Source organism: Festucalex cinctus, chromosome 13 (assembly GCF_051991245.1).
Source record: "Festucalex cinctus isolate MCC-2025b chromosome 13, RoL_Fcin_1.0, whole genome shotgun sequence".
NCBI classification, from domain to species: Eukaryota; Metazoa; Chordata; class Actinopteri; order Syngnathiformes; family Syngnathidae; genus Festucalex; species Festucalex cinctus.
In genome coordinates this window covers 22,023,098-22,046,837 of record NC_135423.1, presented here as the reverse complement: position 1 = coordinate 22,046,837, position 23,740 = coordinate 22,023,098, and the positions used below count along the sequence as shown (strand labels likewise).

Here is a 23,740-nt window from a genome sequence, read left to right as displayed (position 1 = left end):
GCCTCGAATTAGGCTGCAAAAATAAATAAATGCATGATTTATGATTCAATACAAGATGGTCTGTGATGTGTTTCTAATATGATGAAACTAAATAATAGTGGCCTCGTGAAATATTAGAATTACATTAATGCAAAGTACATCTAAACTGATAAATATATAAATCTCTCTAAATGTAATGATACAAAAGGAGCATTGGTATCTGCAAAAGTCGGTTTTGAATGTCGTTCTTGGCTTGGATCTCAGCTGACTGGCCGCATGAAGTAATTTTGTGCCCGACCGTTCCACTTTCTTGCTCTCTTTTGTGTCCAAGCCTCATCAGATCGCCTCGCCTGTTGGGCGGATGTAACGCGATGCCTTCAGTTGGCAGCTGCTGCTGCTGGCGGCCCCTCGTCCCAAACAGAATCAGCCGGGGGAATTAAGGGCCCTTATCCAAAGAAAGCGACAGGTGTTGGCCTGAGCCTGCTGCATATGCGTTTGTTCTCCCTGTTGTTTGTTGACTCCTGATTTGTGTGCAATTCGACTGTATTCCCATCTAACAGGATTGCTCGTATACTTTATAACAATTAAGGCAGCACTTTTTTTTTCTTGAACATACTGAAATCAGATACCTTTTATTAAGAGTCTCACTGTCCTTCTTATGAACGCGATCTCTTAGTATGCAAAGATGCGCACGGTGCCTGTTGATAAACAAACCCAGCGCATGCACGTTTACGCACGGAAATGCCACCGTTGCGCGTCATTCCGCAAGCAGCGCCAGTAAAACTCTACTGCCCCAAATGAAGGAAGCGTCTCAGACCTTTGAAGTGGAATGGTTTTGGCACCTCGCCACCCCCAGATCCCCGCTCCACAACTTTAATGGTGCGGACTGGGAGCAGCTGTCCCCACCGGCCTTTGTTGGAGGGCTCGATGAGGGACCATGTAGCCCCCTCTGTCTCTCTGCAGGCTTCATGAAGGGGGCCACTCATAACGACAATAATGGCGGAGAATGGGCCATATGTACAGCTTTGAAATCCCATTGATGAGTTACAACATCCAGTCAGTTTCAGCTCTGAATTGCAGTGCCTGTGACTTTGTTTTTTCTTCTTTATAATCCATTTATATTTAATACAGATAGTGGTTTAATTTTGTAACTAATGTGTAAAATAAATTTGTGATAAATCACCACACAAAGAAGAAGTGTGATGATAACCATAGAAGTGACCATGAATGTTATTGCAATGCAAAAAAATATATAACAAAAGGGGACTAATGGTGCAGACCAAACTTAATAACACGATATCAGCTGTGTGTTCAGTGTTAATGTGACGAGGCACATAACGAAACCTTGCCCTCTTCATCCTGGTCACTGCATCCATCACGTTAGGATGAGTACACAATGTATCTATTCGTAATTATAATAGTTGGCTTGATAGTAAGACATATGATATGACTGCTGCCATTTTCAATTCTCGTTCAATTCAATACAGGGGCTACGTCTGTCATTTGGATCATGAGCACCAAAACTGGATGGATGGCTACATACAGACTGTGCAAAAACAGCTTTGGCCTAATGTGTGAAAACCACAAGTCAGTACAAAAATGTCAGCAATGGTATTTAAAGGGATACTTGACTCATTGAGCCACTTACAGCAGCAAAAAGTTGAATGAATTTGGTAAACGTCATTATTTTCATGTACATGTCGTACAATTAATACTTTTATGTCCAAAATCATGACCAAACCCAGAAAACAGGTGAGCCTGATTGGTCGTTACCCACTTCCTCAGCACAGGTGACGTCATCTTCAGTTGACACAAGTGGAAATTTTGTTTTTCAAGTTACTAATTGGCAAGAAAAATAACGAAGTTATCAAATTAATTCAATATTAACTTTTTACTGCTGAAAATGCCCCAATGAGTCAAGTATCCCTTTAACAATAATTGCCATCGGGGTCTTCTTACAGTCTGCTCTGTGATTGGCTGATGGCCAGTCCAAGATCCACAATCAGTTGGGAAATAATCCGTCCGTCTGACAGCCGTAAACAGAATCAGTGTTGGAATGTTTATTCTGTATTATGTATCCCTTTTCATGTGTATCCACTAATATATTGTCTATGTCAGTGGTGTCCAAATTATGGCTCAGGGGCCATTTGCAGCTCGCTGTTTCTAGTGGCCACATTTCCGGTATAAAAAATAGCTTTTGACATGACCTGCAACCCGAAGGTGTGTGGTTGTTGAAAAAGTGTTTGCGTGCGTGTTTTGTACTATTAAAACTAAAATAGCAACAACTCTTTGAATGGATCCTGAATTAAGATAAGCTATTCACTTTCAGAAGCAAAAAATGTTTTCCTCCACTTTCTTGTGAACCTTTTTGTGAACATATCACATTAATAATGATCTAATATCCTCAAGTAAACAACGCTTTGAAAATTGTCATCTTATGATTGATACTCTCGCATGAAACGTGAATGTGGGCATCTGTTGAAGGCAGAGGAAGATCTGTTCTAGTGCTATGGGCTTGCACTTCAAAAGGGCCGCGGGGGGGGGGGGGGGGTGCTGGAGCCTATCCCACCCAGCTTCGGGCAGTAGCCGGAGTACACCCTGGACTGGTTGCCAGCCCATTGCAGGACACACAGAGACAACCATCTACATTCACAATCACACCTAACAATTCAGAGCGCCCAATTAACCTGCCAAGCATGTCTTTGGAATGTGGGAGGAGACTGGAGTACCCGGAGAAGACCCACGCAGGCACAGGGAGAACATGCAAACTCCACCCAGGAAGGCCGGAGCCTGGACTCGACCTTGCGTCCTCAGTACTGGGAGGCGGACATGCTAACCACTCAAACACCATGCCGCCCCCTCAAGTAAACACCACTTTGAAAATTGTCATCTTATTTTTGGGCACCTGTAGCTTACAGACTACCTGTACATGGACATACCAGTGTTAGACAAATGTTATAGTGTGACATGCATAGACACAGGAGAAGCATTAGGGTCAATTCTAGTGACTGAATCCTTATGGAGCTGAGTATAATGTCACAAATTAAACAAAATTTGACTATATTGCAACTCAAGTGATTGTGGCATGTAGAGAAATTAATATGACAATATTATAGTGTTGTTGGTTCCTGTGTTAGTATGTACTACCCTGCATTGAGGCTTAAGTTGAGTAAATATCAAAGAACTCAGTCAGGAGAACCTCCGTAAATAATATATTTTATTATCATTGATATTAATACAGCAACAGACAAAGATCTATGCAATGCCAAGAAAGTGGAAGAAAGAAGGAACGTAATACATTATAATAGTAAATAAATAGTGTTAATTCAATAAATACACGAAAGATTAATAAGAGCCTTCTACAATGCAGGCTACGAGAGGTCAACTTCGGAAGGGAAGTACTGCGCAAAGGTCTTTATAGAATCATTATAGCATACCTAAAACAATAACGACTGGAACAAAATGGCCCCACGTTTGTCTTCTGAGCAGCATATCTATAAGATACATAACAGAGGTTGGCCAAACAACACGCTGATGCAATGCAGAAGATCACCAGGGCCGCCACATTTCCAGCATCCTCAAATGGGAGCCGTGGAGCTCCCCTCTCTCCTGGCACCCACTGACTGCAGACACGTGGAAGCTGGGCTGCTCCCTCTCGTCATTCCCGTTAAATGTACGCTGGGGACGAGCATCCTGACTGACCGCTGTTGCAACGTCATTTCTGGCTTCAGTAGACCTCGGGAGGGACCTGAGCAGGTGGTTGAGCAGGCGGGAGCCAAGCGTTTTATCCATCCAGTCACAGGTGAGGAGCATGTTGTGGACTTCATGCATGCACTGGATGTAACCTGTGCTGTATTTCTGCTGGGCTTCCAGAGGGTCTGCAAGGGAGGACGGTTGGTTAACATGTATAATAGTGACCCCAGGTGGTCACAACATAACCTGCAACAGGCGTGATTTCCCAGAAAATGTTCAGAGAGGCTTTTAGTAATGGATTAACATTTCTTACCATTGAATTTATGAGCCTGAATATTTTGCAGATGTTTCACCGTCATCTCAAGTATGTCGGCTTTTTCAAGTTTGGATTGCTGTTGAGTGACAACAGGCCAGCTTTAATGACGTTCATTGCTCTGATAGAGAGCTGAGACGTGGAGTACTCACATCTAGTCTGAAGGCGCTGATCACGGTCTCCTTCAACTGATCCAAACAATTGTTTATCCTCTCGCGTCGTTTCCTCTCAATCAGAGGCTTCCGCATCTGTTAATTAAGGGCAGGAAAAAATTTAGACCTCAAGATAGTGACGTGCCACAGCAAAGCAACATGTTCAAAGTTTGTCTCATAGAATACCTTCCTCTCCTCTTTTGCACTGGTGTGTCTTCCTACAGTGTTTGCCACCGATGAAGCAGTCATGATTCTGGAAGTCTCCCCTTCTGAATCTCAGCGTCTCTAGGGCCCTCGGCGTGCTACGTCCCTCCTATTTATACAAACACAATTAGCATGTGAATGCACCAACTCTTTGGCTGTGGGATTTTCCCACACACACTCAAGGCTGCCAGGTCACTGCCTCCATTCAACAGATTCACCTAGAGAACCAACCGGCCTGGAGGAGGAGAAGTGGGGGGGGGGGGGGGGGGGGGGGGGCACTAGCAACAGATGTCCAGCCTGAAACCATGCACTCCCTCGCAGGCCTCCGCCCATGAAATGTTGCCGTTTCCTGCTATCCCAGAGATGAACAAGGGTGTGCAGTTACCACATATAGGTCGCTTGCACATGTCGTCACTTCCGCCTCGGATTTCTTGTAGTCGCCATGCTGGTTGGCCTCCATTTACGTAGCGATTCGGTCTAACACGTATCTATCACGTTTGTTTTCTGCGTTTAAAATGGTACATTGTTGCTGCATCGTTGGCTGTTCGAACAAAGCCAAGGGGGAAAATGGTCGGTCTTTTTTCCGAATTCCGAAAATAATTAGGAACCAGGGCCTGGAGACAGAGGAGTGCGGACTCCGGAGGGAAGTCGTTACTTTGGGCTCGTGTGTGCAGCGATCACTTTGTGAGCGGTAAGCTTGTTTACCTTTATTTAATGCATGAGGATTAATAACGTTTCGACCGCCCATATATGGGCAAGTTGCTTATGTTTTGGATTCATGAGCAAGCAAGTTCGGTAGTACAAGCTGGCTAGCGGACGTTAGCCGAAAGCTAACATCGAACATTTTCACCCAAGTAGTGCCAGTGCAAAGTGTTTACTGCTGAAATTGGATTGATTAGTCTTGGGCTTTTAATGCCGATAACATGTTTTTTGGTGGCAAAATGTAAACTTGGAAAAAAAAGAGACAGAAGGGGCTGATGCAAGAAAACAGACCCCCGGGGGTGATGCAAGAAAACAGAACCCGGTAGCCTACACATCATGCTAAAGAACTTATTCACGGCCACCCTACTGCGGTAAAATAACCAGTCTTTCCATATTTTATTTGTTTATATATTTGTTTATTTTAACAGGTCGCCCTGCGCCCGTTTTTCTGTCCAATCATCCCGACTGGGCTCCAACATTAAAGTTGGGTCCCAAGTTACAACATCTATGTCTCAGCCCAGTCGGTGCCAAGATATGAACGTGCACAGGAGAGACAAGCAAAGAAAAGACGACTCGAAGTGGCAGAGATTGTTGCAGTTATGCAGCCAGATGGCTCCAGTAACCTGTACCCTCAAGTACTGCTGACATCATTGACTCTGGTATGCCACTCAGAATTCATTACATGATATATTGTATGCATGAGTGAATGTATGTGTTTGTTTGTGTGTGTACACGCACCTTATATTTTAGAGACATTTGGAAGTGTTTATAGAAATAAGTATTTGCCTGTAGCAATGTTCATACATTAAAAAATGCAACAAAATGTGTACATTTCTTTTACACTGACAAAAAAACTATACTACTTTACTATATTAAACCTATTACTGGTACCGTTTTTTTTTGTGATTTTTTTTATTTATTTTTTTCTTTAGGGATCTCATGCCACACCGACTTGATTGCCAATGACATGATGGAAACGAAGGCGAGCATCAAAGCATTGGAGGAGGACAACATGCGACTGTTTGTTTGGCGCTAATAAAGGCAGCGTTTATACAAATTCTATTGTTGGGTTTGTTTACAAAGCTATACATGATACAAATGACAGGATTTGACTCAATGTGCAATATGGTCCCTCTTAAAGTAATGGCATAAATCTCTATTATTTCTAAAAGCACAAAAAATGAAGTGAATAATGATTAGATGTAGTAATTTCAGGGTTAAAAATTGAACTGTTAATTAATGTAGTTTATTTTAGCACAGGTGCCTACCATCCTGAGATGATGGTATGATGTAATGTTGATGGGGTACGCAATGACTTTCATTATGCTATGTACAGAGGAAAAAGTTGCTCTCTTTTAAATTTGTTTAATGTAAGACAAGTACCAGTACTGTGTTACAGTTTTCCCAATAATCCTTGTTTCACACTTGTCACAAAACCACTGTCCTTTTGGCAGTCTAGATTGGCACACTTAGGGTGATATTTGATTTTACAATCTGCTGCAGCACAAAAAACTACTTTATTCCGCATCTTTGAAGTACATGAGCAAGTGGTAGGTGACAGCGGCTGAGCAGGAACACTGGAAGTCCACTGCTGATCTAGTAAATGCTCTCCCGAGCAGTTCAGGTAAGGAGGGGACTTTGGGAAAAAAAAACTCTGGCTTTTCCAACTGGCCAAAACGAGCGATCTGGGTGGACTCGCTCAATCACACTTTGTCCACACCACAAAGTCGCAGAAGTCCCGTCCAGTTAAACTCATCTGTGCCTGAATCTGAAAATATTACAAACATTGTAATGAAAATATGAAACATAGAATTAAATAAGAAACTACAAAAAGTAAAGCCATACATACCTGGTAATACTATTGGTGTTGTCGTGACAAGTGATGGGAATTGTTGCCATCTGGCACCAGACAGAAATTGGGTGTTGTGACAGCCTCCTTAACCGTGAGATCATAAGAAAAGCTGTCAGTATGCTCAGTAGTTACCATGAACACGTTTTATTGTACTGGAAACTGAAACTAAAAATACGTCCTCTGAGAGTGGTTAACCTTAACCATTTAGAATAAGTTGATTAAGTAACATGTAACTAGTGAAAGGGTAGCATTAAATTTAATTAAGCCACGGGGAGGCTGTGCAGTTACTTTTTATTCTTATACGCTCTGCCATATTTGCCTGTTATAAAATTATTAGAAAAACCACATCAGGTAAAGCCAGCTGTGCATGTAAACACAATGATAACAGGAAGCCTGAGAACAAATCAACATTTTTGTGTGCAGAATTACCAACACCATGTGGTTTACTTACGTGCAACAGCAACCGTTTCTTCTGATGCGATGTTAAAGTTTACACTCTGTATCCACCCGCTTACAAAATAATTGTAAGCCTCCAGGGATTTGTTGGCGTGTTATGGAGCATGTTGTCAACACGAGGTAGGGAAAGATGTCCAGAGATGTCACATTTGGCCAGCAAGCTTTCTCCGTCAAAAAAAAAAAATCACCCTTGGTCAGGACGTAATTAGGATCAATCCCGCCACACAGAGACACCTTCTGCTTGTATCGTTGTTTTTGATCTTCCGGTAAATCGTGAAAATACTGCGAAAATTACATCAGGTTGATAAGCTCTACCGTGTAACTCGCGAGTGTACCTTGTGAACCGGAGGACACCCAATATGGCGCCCGAAGGAAAAACTCCCATGATGCATTACGATGTGCAAGCGACCTATTTGGCCTCAGGAGCCCCTCAGCTATTCTTTGCGACAGCTCTGTTACATTACACCGGCAAAGGGGCCAGACCTACACTCCCAAAGGCCACAGAGTGACGGAAGGAAAATGGTGACAAATCACCAGGGACTGAGGCAGCACATGTGCATTTAAGGTTGAACTTTAAAATCTGATTGATTATATCATGGTTTAAATTTAAATTCTGTTGCAATAGAACTTTAAATTTAGTTGGGAACTTGGAGCAAGCATTAACTTTAAATTGACAGTTGGGAAGGTTTGACTTTAACAATGGCTGCATTTTTTTTTGGTGGATCAAGCAAAAATAATGAAGCTCATTTGAAGAAAACTGAGAGACAGACTCAATCCTCTTGAATTTTATGATGAAGAGGAATCTTTGGACAGATTCGGGATTACCAAGTTGAACAGTTTTCGAGTTGAACATGGCAATGACAAAAATTTCAGACAGAATTTTCTCTTTCACTCTGGTCGATCCTTTAAAACTGTCTGCCAGATCCTACCAAGCAGTAACAAATTAGGCTAACGTTTTTGCTAGCTAGCAACACTTACTTGAAAAAACACCTGTTGAAAAGTGCTCGGGGTTGAGGCAGCACACCTGCGGTGGTGTAGCCTATATATTTGATTGCAGAATGGATTCATCAGGTCAGCAAGTTTTTTTTCAGAGGAGGAAAAGTTTGAGCCAATTTATTATGCTAACATTTTTTGTTGTTGTTGTTAGCTAGCAGCAATGTAACATTTACTCAAAGAAAAAACACCCACTGAAAGAGGGCCAGGGTCCAGACAGTATACATTCTCAAATTGTAGCCTATGAATATAATTGCAGAATTCATTCTTTTCTTTTCTTTTTTATTTTTTTTAAGTAAGAAAAGTGTGAGCCTCAAGTTAACAACTGATGTTAAGCTAATGTTTTTTGATAGCTAGCAACAATCAGTTCAAATTCTGTTAAACTGAGTTCTGCTATATGTAAAGTGAAATGTCCTTAGGCCTAATCATCAGAATTTTTATTATTTGATTGTTTGATCATTGGTATTGTTTCATATGGAAAAAAAATGTTGGTACTCCAACCATGGATTTTGGCAATAAACTGTCAAAACATAGTTTACCATCTCATGTGCTCATTGGTTACTTTGCTTTGAGAAAATCAGCAGAACACATTGCACATGTCCCAAAGGCCAAAGGAAAAACATACACGAGTTACAGCCACTCGGCTGTTTGAATGGCCCACTCAGGGTTAGATAGTAAGCTTCCAAGACCTTCTACAGCAAGGAATAAAGAAAGAGTATGGAAATTTTGATAGCAGTTTTCCTCTGAGCATGTGCAGCCTCATTTATTCTGACACTTCATCTTTGAGCATTTAATTAATTTGCAATCATACAACAAAGCATGTCAAATGTAATTTTCTCCAGTGAGATAATTAAAGTATTCTTCTTCTTAATTAAGTTATTGCTGCAGTCCCCGCTTCTATTGAAAGTGTGATTAAGCAACTCCATAGGGACAAATCCCTAAAATACCTGCAGTGTGCCATTTTCTGAACGAGGGAAGAGCTGACTTTCTGGCCGCACTTTGTGCTGTCGAGTGTAAAGCATCTGCTGTTGACCGTTTTGCTGAGCAGATGTCAGATTGACCGCGTGGCCAACCATCTCTGGACTGTTGACGCGGGGCCCGTGCACTGGAGCCACGCGACTGCCAGGCGAACGTTGGGTCGTGGGAACAGAAGACGGACAAAGGCTTGTATTCATGCAGACCTAATCAGCATGAAGAGAGTAATGACCCCCAGAGAGGATGGACACTGGCTGGGAGGGGTAGGGGGAGGAGCCTCTGGCAAGGTGACCAATGTGGGCAGTCGGCTTCATCTATAATTGCCACTTGAGATGCCTATAAATTGAACTAATAACTATTCTTTCAATATATTTTTGTGTTTAAAATTAATAATATATTCAACTAGACAAAGTGTAATTTCTGGAGAAATTGCGTGGGAATGCTGAATGCTAATAGATGAATGCTAAGATTTGAATGCATGTGGAATGATTATGAAGTAAAGTGAAAGATGAATTATGTGAAAATGATGAATTATTAAATTCTATTTGAATTATAAATTAATAAAAAGAAAACAAACTGCAATCTGTCTCAGGTGGCATCCGAAACATCGCCTCCTGTTTACCAGTCAAAGCGCCGCCACACTACCCACTGAGCCACAGTGGACTTGAATGTTAATATCTGAATGCATGTGGAATGCTTATGAAGTAAATTGAAAGAAAATTATGTGAAAATTACTCACTATTAATTGTACTTAAATGATAAATATATATTTAAAAAAAAAAAAGTTGAATTGCAACCAGTCTAAGGCGGGATTCGAACCATCGAATGTATTACTAAAATGTGGTCCAAGCTGGATGAAGTCAAGCATGTGGGCAACCTCAAGTTCAGCTTGTTGGAACGAATGAAGGAGACGGTCTCCGACAGTCCCGTCATTCTGGACCCAAACACGGCCGGTCCAGAACTCAGTCTGTCCGAAGATCTGACCAGGGTGAGTTGTCAAGAAGAACAGCAGTGTCCAAACAATCCAGAGAGGTTCAAGTGGTATGCTTTGACCTCGGGAACGCACATGTCGGATGTTGAGGTGGGAGACAACAGATGCTGGGCACTGGGTGTGGCGTGGGGGGGGAGCCTTGTTTGGCACATGACATAAAAGCATGGAGCATTGCATTTTGTGATGATAAATACACAAACTTTGGTCAGCCACTTGGCTCGTGGAATCCGCCAGTGAAGCTGAAAAGGATCCGAGTTCACGTGGACACGAACGAAAGAAAAATTTCATACTCTGAATCTCGTAAAAACACTGAATTGTGCAAAACTGTTCCTTCCGATTGGCCACTTTTGTCTGACAACATGAAAATGTTGCCTTACTTTTGGACATGGGACAAAATTCCTCTGCAAGTCATTCCACTTGATGTCGCATTACGACTCAAAGTCCGAAATGATGTTGTTGAGTTGCTCTCATAGCTGTAATCAGTCATTTTGTATGAGATTTTTTTTTCCCACTCAAATGAATAATTTATATAGATTGACCTGTTAAGTACCGGTAAACTAAAAAAAAAGAAAAAGAACTCAATCTGAGTGAAATATCATGTGATTTTCCAAAATGTAATAAATAATGAAAAGTGCCACGAAGTGTTTATTTGACTGTTTGTTCAATAATTTTAGTATATATATGTTTTAATATTGATGTATTTGTTTCAGTTTGTTTATTTCAATATCTATTAAAATATTTCTATTTCAATATTGTCTCAATGATTTGCATATTTCACTGTTTATTTCCATATTAACTCGATTATTTAAATATGTATTTTGCATTTAAATATATTTGCAGTTGAGTCAATATTTACTTAAATATGGACATATTTAGTTAAATGTAAAATTTTATTTACATACTTATTTAACTATTTCATTTATTTCAATATTTAATCAGTTATATTTTGTGTGATTATTTCCCATTCATTCATTAATATTAAATTATTGCAAGATTTATTTCATTTTTTTCAGTCGCTGTTTATTTCAATATTTATTTGAATATTTAGTTATTACACTTTATAATTCCGTTTTTTAAAGTTTTATTTGTTTAATCACTTCTCTATATACTTAAACATTTCTATATTCAGTATTTATTTTGGTATTGATTTAAAAGTAAATATTTAAGTATGTCAATATTCATTATAACGTTTACTTGCAGAAACTATAGGAATTCTTTTTTTTTTTGTTACTATAGGAATTCAATAGGAATTGGGATTCTGGGGAAATCTAACGGTGAGGTTTAATTAGTTATTTACTGAATTCTTCAAAACAAATTGAAAATGGTCATATAATTTTCCTGTTTTTTATTTATTTATTTTTTAGGGTTTATGGGTGAAAAATGTGTCATCCCAGCCAGATGATCCATTTCCCAGTGTATTAATTTCCGTCTGCATGTGATGAGTTCACTGTTTACTTTTTTTTTCTTTCTTTCTTTCCTTCTTTTCTTTTCTTTCCCCCACCATTTCTTAGTTTGGGTGTTATGGACGAGTTTGACTGTTGCCGTCTTGTCGTCCATCTTGTGTGCTTTGGCTTTATTTATTTTTTTTCAACGTATGTTTAAAACAAGTATTAATTCTATGCAGTTATTAGCTTCTTAATATACATTTTAAACAGTACGTAACGTTGTCTTAATTGTTAACGAATCAACAATGCATTTAAACCTGATGACGCGCGCCGCCTAGCGGACGTTTACCCGCAGTGACTGCACCGCATCAGACAGCCAGAGGGGGGCGCGAGAGACACGGGACGATGACAGTGCCAGTGGCTGTTCCGCTAACGTTACCAGCCGGACGCATTGAGCGGAGAGAAGCGGCGGGGCAACTGGGAAACAGTGGCTACACAACTAACTACAGTACGAACGAGGGGGGACGACGACGCAGGAAAACAAAGCACTTTTTGTTCCGAGGAGAGCCTGCGTTGCCTTTTACCGACGTGACGAATTGGGGGAAACGAGTGAAAACGCTGTTCACGAGGTAATCTGCTGCATTTCTAGTGTTCCCAATGTGCATTTGTGGAGATTATATTGTGCGACTACATTACTAAACAGGCGAACCTACAAAATGTATCTCGTTCAAAACGTGCTCTGACATTTGTCTTCATGACGTCGTGAGAGTTTGAACGCACCTTTAGCATGCTGTTGTTGATGTCATTGATTGTGCAAGATGTCGCGCGGAGCCTTTGCCAGGCCTGGCCATGCTAAGCTAACTCATCACCGTTAGATTGTTGACCTACGGTTCGGAATTAACGGTCATACTACTTATGTTGGACAGCGAGTGATCTTAGACGCTACAAATGAGTGAACTACTTGGGATGTTTTGGAAGCAGGAGGCCTGTCACAACCCCGATAACACGCTACAACGAGCACAACACGCATTCACTCGGAAGCCAGCAGCAGTTTGGTGAGCTGTGATTGAAGCTTAATAGGCCGCATTGCCTCGCAAATAGATTCCCATTTGGCTGCCAAATCAACACATAGTATGAGACACACATGTGTAACGCTCCGCCTTGATGCCGTGTCTGTATTTGCCACGCAATGAATAAGTATGCATTGTGCCAGCTGGGCGCAAAGTTGGCACGCTTTAGCCCAACACAAAGCAGGCATGGTTGGACACAGATGGGAGGTGCTCAGCGTCACGTCACCAACTGCTCAATGGGCCGTTAGCTTTCATTTATGGGTGGCCCCTGATTTTAATTAACGTTGTCAGACAACGCTGCAAATCAAGTAATCGATAAAAAGATTATAGTGGATGCACTCGTTTGTTTACTTCATTATAGTTTCTCCACAACAAGCCAGTAAGAGCAATCTTATTAATCTTATTTTAATAGTGTGCTACACCATTTATATGTTAATACTTGTAGCTTTATTATGATGCAAAGCAAAACTCATGTTAAATAAATACAACTGAGACAATGTACTACAACTCTTGTGTTGCATTAGCGCTGGGTGATTTGTTCAAAAAATACAAATCTTTATTATTTATTTAAACTGTTTTTAATCAAAGTAATAAACCCAACAAACATTTATTTTAAAGCTTTCATTTATTCAAAAATAAGCAAAATGTTCAGACAACAATAATGTGTACTGATGGTAAATGTTTTGACGTAAACTTAATCATGGCTTGTGCTCAAATAGCTATTCATGTATCTTCTGCACTTGCCACAATTAAGTAGTTAGTAACTATCGTAAACACATCTTTTGAACATCTGTCCAGCGACTTGCTCAAAATTACAACTCACGATAACGTTTCGATATAACAGAAACAGAACTGAAGCTTTTAATAGTCTAGAAGAAGACTAGAGTGTAATTATTTATTTATTTATATACACGGGAATTTCAAAATGTAGCTAATTTTCAACAATATGATTTTTAAAAAGACGAATTGTTTTATTGCCGGCCAGCCCTATTCAGGTGTGTGGCATTGTTTACTTGTTTGCATTGTTGGCGTAATCTTTTTTGGCCAAAAAGTCATTAATTGTCTTACAATTTGAAATGTTTTCATGTGAATATGTTTGGGTGGAAATGTTTGATCACTTGAACATGTCAAATAGTAGCAGCAGCGGATGCAACCTGCCATATGCGATGCCTTCCTATTTGCGTCACTGATACTGAAGCAGGTCAGGAGCAGAAAGGCTGCCTGCTGGATATGTTAACAAGCATTAGTCGGGGTGAAAGACGGATTTGGCCACCTGGTAAACTTGAGGTGTGTCCAGATTATGAACAATGTAATATTAAGCAACCTTCTCATGGCCAGTCTAGATGAAACCACTGCTAGTATGTGTTGTAAATATGAATAGGGATCGGTTGCAGTTTCATTCCTTGATACACATACCGCTTCATGAACAATTGAAAGACGCTTGATGGGGTAGAATGTGATCATCCGCAACCACAAATTTGTAGTTCCAGTGATGAGCCATGAGACATGGCACATTCACCTTGAGACTGTATGACTCACACTATGAAGCAAACGTCATTATTGCATGTTATATTAAGTTTCTGTTGATACGTGTGTTCTCTATTTTGGCCACCTGACAGGTCCTTTTTAAAATGACATCAAAGAACTGGTTTGCCATCTTGTTATCTGCTGAAGCAGTTTGTCTGCTGCAGTAAGTCTAAAGTAACTGGGTGGGTCAGGGGCCCGGGTAGATAAGAGACCTTGTTTTGTAACTCAAGTTAACCAGCAGCAGTGAGATAAGGTTGTCAGCAGCTGTTTGTTGCGTGTATCTTTGGTCACGTGGTTCAGGTTTGAGAAGGAAAGCATATATTGACACAATTAACAGGACTCACAATTGGAATTGTTTTAATTGAATTTGTTGCCAAAGTTATGAATAAAATCAATAAGGCATATGTGACTTAGCTTATGTTGAAGTTAGGGGTGTTTAAAAAAAATCGATTCGGCGATATATCGCGATACTACATCGCGCGATTCTCGAATCGATTCAATAATCGGCAAAATCGATTTTTATTTTTTTTTTATTTTATTTTTTTAGGATTCACACCTTAAGCATGGAAGAATGTTATATGAACGGAACATTAAGCCTTAATATTTTATTTCAATGCTGTTCAAACATGAAACAAATTACAACCTCTATAAGACTGAAATTTCAGATAAATAAATAATACAATTTTCATATAAATCTTACACTCTACAAGCTTACTGATTAGTATTTTCTAAATTCAAATGAAAAAAAATCGCAACAATCGACTTATAAATTCGTATCGGGATTAATCGGTATCGAATCGAATCGTGACCTGTGAATCGTGATACGAATCGAATCGTCAGGTACTAGGCAATTCACACCCCTAGTTGAAGTGCTACTTATGACATACATGTTTGATTTAAAATTATAGATATGTGGATGTGGTCTAGATGAGCGCTGATTATAAACATAAGATGGGGATGAAACCATTTGTTTTTACTGACTGAAATTTCAAAAGCTTAGGTCTGCTGTTTCTAACATCTAGCACACATAAACAATAAAAAGGTGGATCCATAGCAAAAACCACAACCAGTCTTTGTCTGGAGCCAGGAATATGTTATCGCTGACGTCAGTCCTCGTATCTCCAAAATCATCACTTTTCAGGAGGCCCCAAAACTTTCCAACCACAAACAGTTCATTGTCAAACAGTGCAAGTCATTTTGAGCACTTTAAATTTGTCAATAATTTGTAAATAAATAAATGCATAAAATATCTGGACTGACCAATGGTATAGATTTGTAAAAAAAATAAAATAAAAATTCTGTATTAAATTTACCAATTTGTGACATAAGTAAATTCACCCCGATACCAGCATTATGTTCACGTATTTATGAATTCATCAATTAAATTTTATTTGAACTGCAAAACATGTTTGATGGTGTCAATTATATGTATATATTTTTTTATAAATAATAATTATGGTGCCCCAAATGAATTCTCAACACTATTACATATGTGACTGTTGTATGGGCTTTTGCATGCATAAAAAAAAATATTGATGATAACCAAGATAATTTTGGTCACTATAATTGCAATGACAGTTTCATTTGGACTGCACATGAAATAGGAAGGCCCAAGTCAGCTGCAGCCACCATTTTATACGGTGAAGTGTGCGCTTGTTCAACTGGTTGGGAGCGGTTGCACTCGGCGGTATATATTGTGCCAACACAAGCATTTCTTCAAATCCCTTTGACAAGATTGAACTAGTATTAGAGATCAAGGAGGAGTTGTGAACCACAACAATACTTTGTTTTGCTTGGTGGCACCCGATGCAGCAATTTGAAATCACAGGATTGATTGATATATAAATACTCTGTTGAATTGTATGGATAAGGCAGTTGCTGGCCACAACATTAGGCACACTTGCATTGTGTAATAATGCAAGAGCTTTATTGAACATGCAACATTATGTTCTGATGTTCTTAGGTTTGTATGTTCATACTGCAAATGGTGTTCTTTATCTGCCGTTGTCATTTTTGTCAGCCTCTGTCCAAACATGTCTTCTGTCACGTCTGCATGGAACATTTTCAGAGAGTCACCTCTGTGTATCATCCTTCCATTTGCTTCACACGCTTTTGCAATTCTCTTGAACGTGTTCAAACGTGTCGTCATGGGTAGAATGCTACTTTCGCACCAGATAAATTGGCTTGATTGCAATTTGCGCTCCATCGTTCCAACTCAGGTGGACCGCGCGCTGCCCAGTGTTGTCGTGGTAACCCACCGCCATGCCGTTCCCTTTTGGCAAGTCCCACAAGTCGCCGACGGACATCGTCAAGAACCTGAAGGACAGCATGACGGTGCTTGAGAAGCATGACATCTCTGACAAAAAGGCTGAGAAGGTAGGCTGAAGCTCACAAAATTGGTGCTGGGTGGTTCGACGTCGCCATATGTAGTCATTAATTCTGTATCCTCTTGTGTCTACTAATTCAGGCCACGGAAGAGGTGTCAAAGAGTCTGGTGGCCATGAAGGAAATCCTGTATGGGACTAATGAGAAGGAGCCCCAGACGGAAGCTGTGGCCCAACTCGCTCAGGAGCTTTACAACAGCGGTTTGCTCAGCACGTTGATTGCCGACCTGCAGCTCATTGACTTTGAGGTAAAAAGTTTCTGGATGAAGAAGATGGATATTAAATCTTTTACTGTCACACGTTATCCACAGTGCCAGACGATTTCGAGCATTTTAACTCATCTTTCAAGATACAGAAACAGAAAATTGTGTGCTTTTACGACATGTGGGTACCAAATGAAAGATTCACGTCATCCTTGAAAACGTTTTATTTCATCGGATTCTGTCATGTTTCATTGTAATTCCATACGCCGGCAGCGCATTGAAAAGAGATGCAATGCTGCCACCTGCTGGCCATATTTAGTGGCTGTTTTTGATTCCACAACCCACTGACCAGGCAGCGCTGCACTTAGAAAAAACAAACAAACATATATTACGTCATTTGACGTGTATGGCGGCATGCATCGTGATTTTACAAAACGTTATTAACTCATTCGCTCACAGCCATTTTCACAGAAGCAATCCCGTTCGCTCTTGGCTGTTTTACTGGATTTTGACTGATTTTGCAAGGCCCACACAATATTTTATTCTATTGCTTTAAAACATGGAACCTATCCTCTTTCATCAGGAAAAAAAAGTATGTTTCTATGTTTCCGTTTTGCAGCAATTAGCATTAGAATAGTTTAATCAATTTCCACAACTCTATTTAGAATTGTGAATAATTGAGGGTTTTTTCTTTGCTCTTCTGCCACCTGCCGGCCGTTTGTGTAATAACTACCATTTCTGCAACCGTTCTTTGCAGTTGAGAGGGTGCATCAAAGCCTTCTGTATGCTCTAGCATAAAAACAAACATTAACAAACATTAAAAAAAAAAAAACCAAACCATTTTTATAGGTTATTGGGAGCAAATGAGTTAAACGTTTTTCGTGGTCAAAGAGTTAAAGTTCAATCGGACGCTGTCTAGATTTATTTAGTTTGTGTAGAACACTGGTTGCAGTTTTAGTTTGATCACCTTCAAAGTTTGTGTGTTTGTAGGAATCCAAACATGATATCAGTGGTATCAATTCAATTTAATGAAGCTGTGTCATTCTTCCTCATATTTGCGTCATTTGAGAAGAATAACAATTTGAGCTTCACTGGAACCGCAAATGTCACTCGTGTGCAATGCTGGTGAGAGCGAAGTCTGGAATGGGATTACAAAATAGACTCTGCAAATAAGCTTTCAATGACTGCATTTAAATAATTTTATTGTTGGAGATATCGTGGCAAAATATTACTATGAAATTTTGCCCGTATCACACTGTCCTTTTTCTATTCTAGTATTTTTTGGGTGATGCTTGGTGTAAAAAAAAGTTTGAGAATCACTCTTCTACATGTGTAGTATGATAAACAATTGGAGAATGCCCGGTGGGTTAAATATTGATAACACATTTCGAAATTTAAGTGGGTGCTAGAAAGATGTCTGTTCCATTGTACCTCTCCCACTTGATACCGTCGTGTCTTAAGGGAGCACTTATATGCATTATATGGGTGTTTGATAGGTACCTGGATAACCTGATATTGTTGGACATTGAACAGTGTCCTCCCTGTGTTGTTACAAGAAATTCTGCTGCGTGGCAGATGACACTTAGCTTAAAACATCAAGGATTGTAGGTGCAAATGCTTGTCTGTCTCATTTCTTGTAGTAATAATAATTCTTGGTGTATGCTGTCATTACAATGAAGTTTTGAGTCAAGTGTTGGCAAAACGTTGACGGTGACACATTGTCCGTGTTGGTGCAGAACAAAGCACCGTGTTCCTACCACGCGCCACACCAGAGCTGCTCACTCTGCTTCCCTGACTCATGCACTTGTGTCAGAAGTGGCTCCGTTGTGTGATCTGACACTTCCCGAATACTCGACTTCCTGCTGGTAGATTAGGGTTGAGGAATACACATCACAATACAAAGCATGTAGAGATGTTCAATATTCTTTCTTTCTTTCTTTCTTTTTTTTTTTTTTCAGACCACGAACAGTACGGGTATTAACTTTTTGAGCACTCACTGATACCAAGCATGGATAACTTGATTACTTTTGAAATATGAAATATAAAATAATGACAAAAAAAGGATGATTCACTGATGTCAAACTGCTGCAGTATAGCACCATCTACTGCCAAGGAGGACTAATTGGATGTTTGATTATATTTGTTTGCCTGAACTATTGGTAGCTTGTATCAGCAGCCTCCATGAGTACCCGCTAAGGCTGATATCTGTATTCACCCATTCCTACAAATATGGAAGTGTGTGGATATACCGTCATTTATTTATTTATTTTTATTTTATTTTTTTTACCTCACTAGGTTGTTGGTTTTAGTGTTTCACAAAAGTGTCTTCATTGTATGCTGCTTCATCAGCCATTGATGTCTTTATTTATAAATTTGTTACACAGGGTAAGAAAGATGTAGCTCAGATCTTCAACAACATCTTGAGACGTCAGATCGGCACTCGGACACCGACGGTGGAGTACCTCTGTACCCAGCAGAATATACTCTTCATGTTACTAAAAGGGTAGGAAACATTTTCACGCTGCGCTCAAGTAAAAATCAAAAGTATGGTAACTTCTTCAATGGTGTCTAAATGGTAGAGATGTCATGTTCCTTAAAGGGGAAGTCAAGTCAAGTCAAAAATGTTCGTTTTAAACATGTTATTTAAAAAAAACAAAAAAAAACACAGTACCAGCCGATTTCGAGCATTTTAACTCATCTTTCAAGGCAAAAAGATTATTGTTTACCTTTACTACATATACAATGTGGGTACTAAATGTAAGATCCCATCCATCCATCCATCCATCCATCCATCTTCTTGACCGCTTATTCCTCACAAGGGTCGCGGGGGGTGCTGGCGCCTATCTCAGCTGGCTCTGGGCAGTAGGCGGGGGACACCCTGGACCGGTTGCCAGCCAATCACAGGGCACACAGAGACGAACAACCATCCACACTCACAAGCACACCTGGGGACAATTTGGAGCGCCCAATTAACCTGCCATGCATGTCTTTGGAATGTAGGAGGAGACCGGAGTACCCGGAGAAGAGATCGCATTCCATTCCTCGTAATTTTACTAATCATTATTAATCGTCTTCGGCATTCAAAGAGTTAATACGCTGTTTGCGCCCCCGGTACTGAAAATTAAATCACAGTATCCTAAGGGCTTGCGTAACGACCAATCACGGCTCACCTGTTTTCTGGGTTTTGTCATGTGTAATGCCATTTTCAGTAGACAGGAAGGGGCAAATGGATATGGATGAAAACATGGGTTTTGCTGCTTAATTCATATTCCACAAATATGATATTAATTGTTAAGAATGCAGTGTTTAGAGTAGTGAAGGTGCATGGAACATGGTATTTATGGTAAAGAAAGTTTTTGACTTGAACGATGGCTGAGAAGGTTCAAACCATACTCTGCTGTGTGTTTGCATGTGTAGGGTTAATACTAGTTGTTGATTGGTCCTTGGTGTGCTACGCAGGTACGAGTCTCCAGAGATTGCCCTGAACTGTGGAATCATGTTGAGGGAGTGCATCCGACATGAACCCCTGGCCAAAATCACACTGTGGTCGGAGCAGTTTTATGACTTCTTCCGCTATGTGGAGATGTCCACCTTTGACATTGCCTCAGACGCATTCGCCACTTTCAAAGTAAGGAGGCTGTACTGTGAGAAGTAGCTTACTGTCGCCCACCCGCCCACAAACAATGACTCATTTCCTGAGGTTTTTTCGTGATCACGCCACGAGACTAACATTTTGCTAGGACAACTATATACTCAAATTGGCTTTTTATTCACACATCTATTGGAAAGCATGAGATAACCTATGTGTTTATTATTGATCATTTCTACCAATACACAACTGACACACTGTAACCAATATTGTATTTCACTGTTCAGGGTTGAATTTGAGATATTTTGTTCTATGGTGTTTTTGTTCTACCTGTCTAATCAGGCAACATAAGAGCGGACGTTGTCCAAGTCAAAATTTGTTGTGAATTTGATTGTAGGACCTCCTCACGAGACACAAGCTACTGAGTGCAGAGTTTCTGGAGCAACATTATGATAGAGTAAGTGTGTTAAGTAAGTTCCCCTGTCTGGTTGTCATGTGTGATACTGTCAGTTAAGGGCTGCATTAAGGCGTTTTTTGTTTGTTTGTGTAAAATTATTCCTTGTCCCAATGAGATCATCAGCTTCTGTTCTGTGTTTCTTCCCTCTGTAGTTCTTTAGTGAATATGAGAAGTTACTCCACTCTGAAAACTATGTAACAAAAAGGCAGTCTCTCAAGGTAAAAGCATGGATCCACACCCACAGCATATGTAAATGAGCACCATCTAGTGGTGAACCATTGTCAGTGTTTTCTTAGCAGTCACTCAGCTCTTAAGAATGCTGAATTGATAAATTGCCATCTGTTTTGTCACTGTGAAATGACAGTTACTGGGAGAGTTACTCCTTGACCGGCACAACTTCAGCATCATGACGAAATACATCAGCAAGCCCGAAAATCTGAAGCTCATGATGAATTTGCTACGTGACAAGAGCCGCAACATTCAGTTTGAGGCCTTCCATGTTTTTAAGGTGAACTCATTCAGAAGAAAACCAGAAACAGTTTTGCACATTACATGATGCTAAATGTGTTTCTTTCCATGAATTTCATCCTCTGTCAGGTGTTTGTGGCCAACCCTAACAAGACGCAGCCCATCCTGGACATCTTATTGAAGAACCAGGCCAAGCTCATCGAGTTCCTCAGCAAGTTTCAGAACGACAGAACGGAGGACGAACAGTTCAATGATGAAAAGACCTACCTGGTCAAACAGATCCGGGACCTCAAGAGGCCCGCCCCGCAGGAGGCCTGATGCAAGGGGTGCCAAGGACAACGGAGGGGGCGGGGCCACAATTTCTTGACTGCTTAACACCTGCTTAACGGACCCATCAGCTGCTGCGGTTCTGGTTTCTGAACCAAATTTCCAGAAACAAAACTAAAAACAACAAACGCATTTCAAGTTCGTGGGAAGTCGCTGGCCCATTAAGTGAATATTTTTCTTTTGTTTTCCCCACTAGAGTTTTTGTACAAAAGAAAACAGTAGATGCTGCTGCTTTCATGCACCTTGAACCACATGTGGTCCAACAACACACAAGTCCGTCATCAACAAAAGTCAAATGAACCAGAAGATACACACACAGGAAGCCAAGATTTCAGTCCTAAACTTTGATACACACAAGATTATGGCCTCAAACCGTTGTGGTGGAAATGGTACGAGAAACGTGGTTGTATGCTGCATGCCTTGGAAGGTGCCAGATGGGCGTCTGCGCCTGAACCCCGGCCAATGTGGCTGCCATGTTGAGGTGTCGGACGGTGACATGCACATGCGTCAATGCCTTCATCCGATACGATGGTGACCTCCTGTGTGCTGTGTGAAATGGCGGAGGAAGAGAGATGTAACTTTGGAAAGCCCAAAAGTTCTCTCTGTATTCTTTTCTTGGGAGAACATGTATATATGCCTTTTTTTTTTCTTTTTTTTTGCTTTGTAGATTTTTTTTGTTTAACCTTGCGTAGGAATATAATATTGATATTTACCTTAAACATAACGTTAATGGTAATCAAATGACTTTGTAAATCTTAAGCAAGACAAGTGTCAATTGTTTTTACATTTCATTTTACTGCTGAAATGGTTGCTGGGTTTCTTGTAACTAACTTAAAGGGCAGCTTCCAGTTAGCTACCTGACAGAAAATGAATAAAATGCACAAAGAAGGAAAGTGGAATTATAAGAAAGGGAACTGTTCTGTCAGTACCTTGCTGGTTGGGTGGCTCAAACATCACTCCTGGATAGGACAGGAAGGTTGAGATCGGTAGAGCTTTAATTAAAAGCTAATTGCCTGCTTTGTAACTAATGCTAATTGGAGGTGCAGATCCTACTCAATATGAGAGATTTGTATTCCCCCCTTCATTCTGAGTTATTGTTTCTTGAGAAGTGCTTTTGGGGTAAACTTAGCAGGACCTTGGTCGCTTTCCTATTTCCTCTAAGGGTATTTTAATTGAATATACCGGTAAGTCCAGTACAATGATGAGTGTTCAGCTTTTGTGGCGAGGAGACTTTGGGTGTGATGGTTTGTCCTTATTGGACAAATTTATGAACAGAATTGCAGTGAGTTGACAATAGTCCACGTTATGGGAACTCATTAGATCAAACAGGTAATGCATACCTATAGTGCGGGACACGGCACTGCTCAGCCCAGCCCCTCCATGCACATTGAACATGCATGTTCCTACACTGGCTGTGCATGATGCTGTACTAATGGTGATGTACTGGAATTTGACAACTTTGAAATGTCACATAGAACTCAGCTTGTATGCAGCTTTTGACACCAACTTCAGCATAAAAACGTTTGGGTGCTTTCGGAAGTGTCCAAGTCCTGAGCCGAATGAGAATAAAGAAAAAAAGTTTGAAATAAAATGAGGCTGATATTTTTTTGACTCCAAAAAAATATAGGTATTTGCTGTTCACCATGATGAATAATAAGAGCAGCCTGGATAGGTCTGCACTGCATCATATCGTGTATCACTAAGGTACTGTATTAATGTTATTTAGTCTGTTACAGATAGCTGTACAGCGTGGGATAACAAAAGCTGTTTTGTTTTTTTTTTAACCTTGGGTCAAAGTTATATTTACAGATTTCAGGGGTGCTTTATTTTGAATTGTATCAGCAGATGTATAAAAATACTGGATCTCTAGGTTGGTGTAGTGTCCTCCACGACTGCACTGGTTTTGGCGTAACAAGGATATTTTAGAAAAAATATTTTTTATGAAATCAGGAACATGCACTTAAAAAAAGTTAAATATTGATAAAATATGTGCAAAATAGTTGCTCATAATAGATTTTAT

At 40.2% G+C, this 23,740-nt stretch overlaps 2 protein-coding genes and 2 long non-coding RNA genes across 7 annotated transcripts; 2 read left to right on the top strand and 2 right to left on the bottom strand.

Moving 5' to 3' along the window:
- Positions 1-3,224: 3,224 nt before the first annotated feature.
- Positions 3,225-12,777, bottom strand: her8.2 (hairy-related 8.2). Of its 3 annotated transcripts, none has more exons than XM_077541683.1 (5): positions 12,476-12,777; positions 4,324-4,450; positions 4,138-4,233; positions 3,986-4,064; positions 3,225-3,857 (listed from the first exon to the last, which is right to left on the bottom strand). In XM_077541683.1, exons 2-5 carry the CDS (start codon positions 4,384-4,386, stop codon positions 3,529-3,531), a joined length of 567 nt encoding a protein of 188 aa, XP_077397809.1. In that variant the 5' UTR covers positions 4,387-4,450; positions 12,476-12,777; the 3' UTR covers positions 3,225-3,528. The 3 variants fall into 3 exon arrangements, with proteins under 3 accessions (XP_077397809.1, XP_077397807.1, XP_077397808.1); XM_077541681.1 differs by lacking the exon at positions 12,476-12,777 and adding an exon at positions 8,330-8,382; XM_077541682.1 differs by lacking the exon at positions 12,476-12,777 and adding an exon at positions 4,560-4,618.
- LOC144033835 (uncharacterized) lies at positions 4,759-6,100 on the top strand. The gene is made up of 2 exons (XR_013288097.1): positions 4,759-5,702; positions 5,976-6,100. It is a non-coding gene; the product is annotated as an uncharacterized LOC144033835 (long non-coding RNA).
- On the bottom strand, positions 6,393-7,754 carry LOC144033836 (uncharacterized). The gene is made up of 3 exons (XR_013288098.1): positions 7,347-7,754; positions 6,893-6,979; positions 6,393-6,811 (listed from the first exon to the last, which is right to left on the bottom strand). It is a non-coding gene; the product is annotated as an uncharacterized LOC144033836 (long non-coding RNA).
- cab39 (calcium binding protein 39) lies at positions 12,092-23,311 on the top strand. Of its 2 annotated transcripts, none has more exons than XM_077541679.1 (9): positions 12,092-12,324; positions 16,512-16,668; positions 16,760-16,924; positions 19,264-19,382; positions 20,339-20,507; positions 20,866-20,925; positions 21,078-21,143; positions 21,290-21,433; positions 21,523-23,311. In XM_077541679.1, the coding sequence occupies exons 2-9, from the start codon at positions 16,555-16,557 to the stop codon at positions 21,709-21,711; spliced, it is 1,026 nt and encodes a 341-aa protein (XP_077397805.1). In that variant the 5' UTR covers positions 12,092-12,324; positions 16,512-16,554; the 3' UTR covers positions 21,712-23,311. The 2 variants fall into 2 exon arrangements, with proteins under 2 accessions (XP_077397805.1, XP_077397806.1); XM_077541680.1 differs by lacking the exon at positions 12,092-12,324 and adding an exon at positions 12,376-12,750.
- Positions 23,312-23,740: the final 429 nt, after the last annotated feature.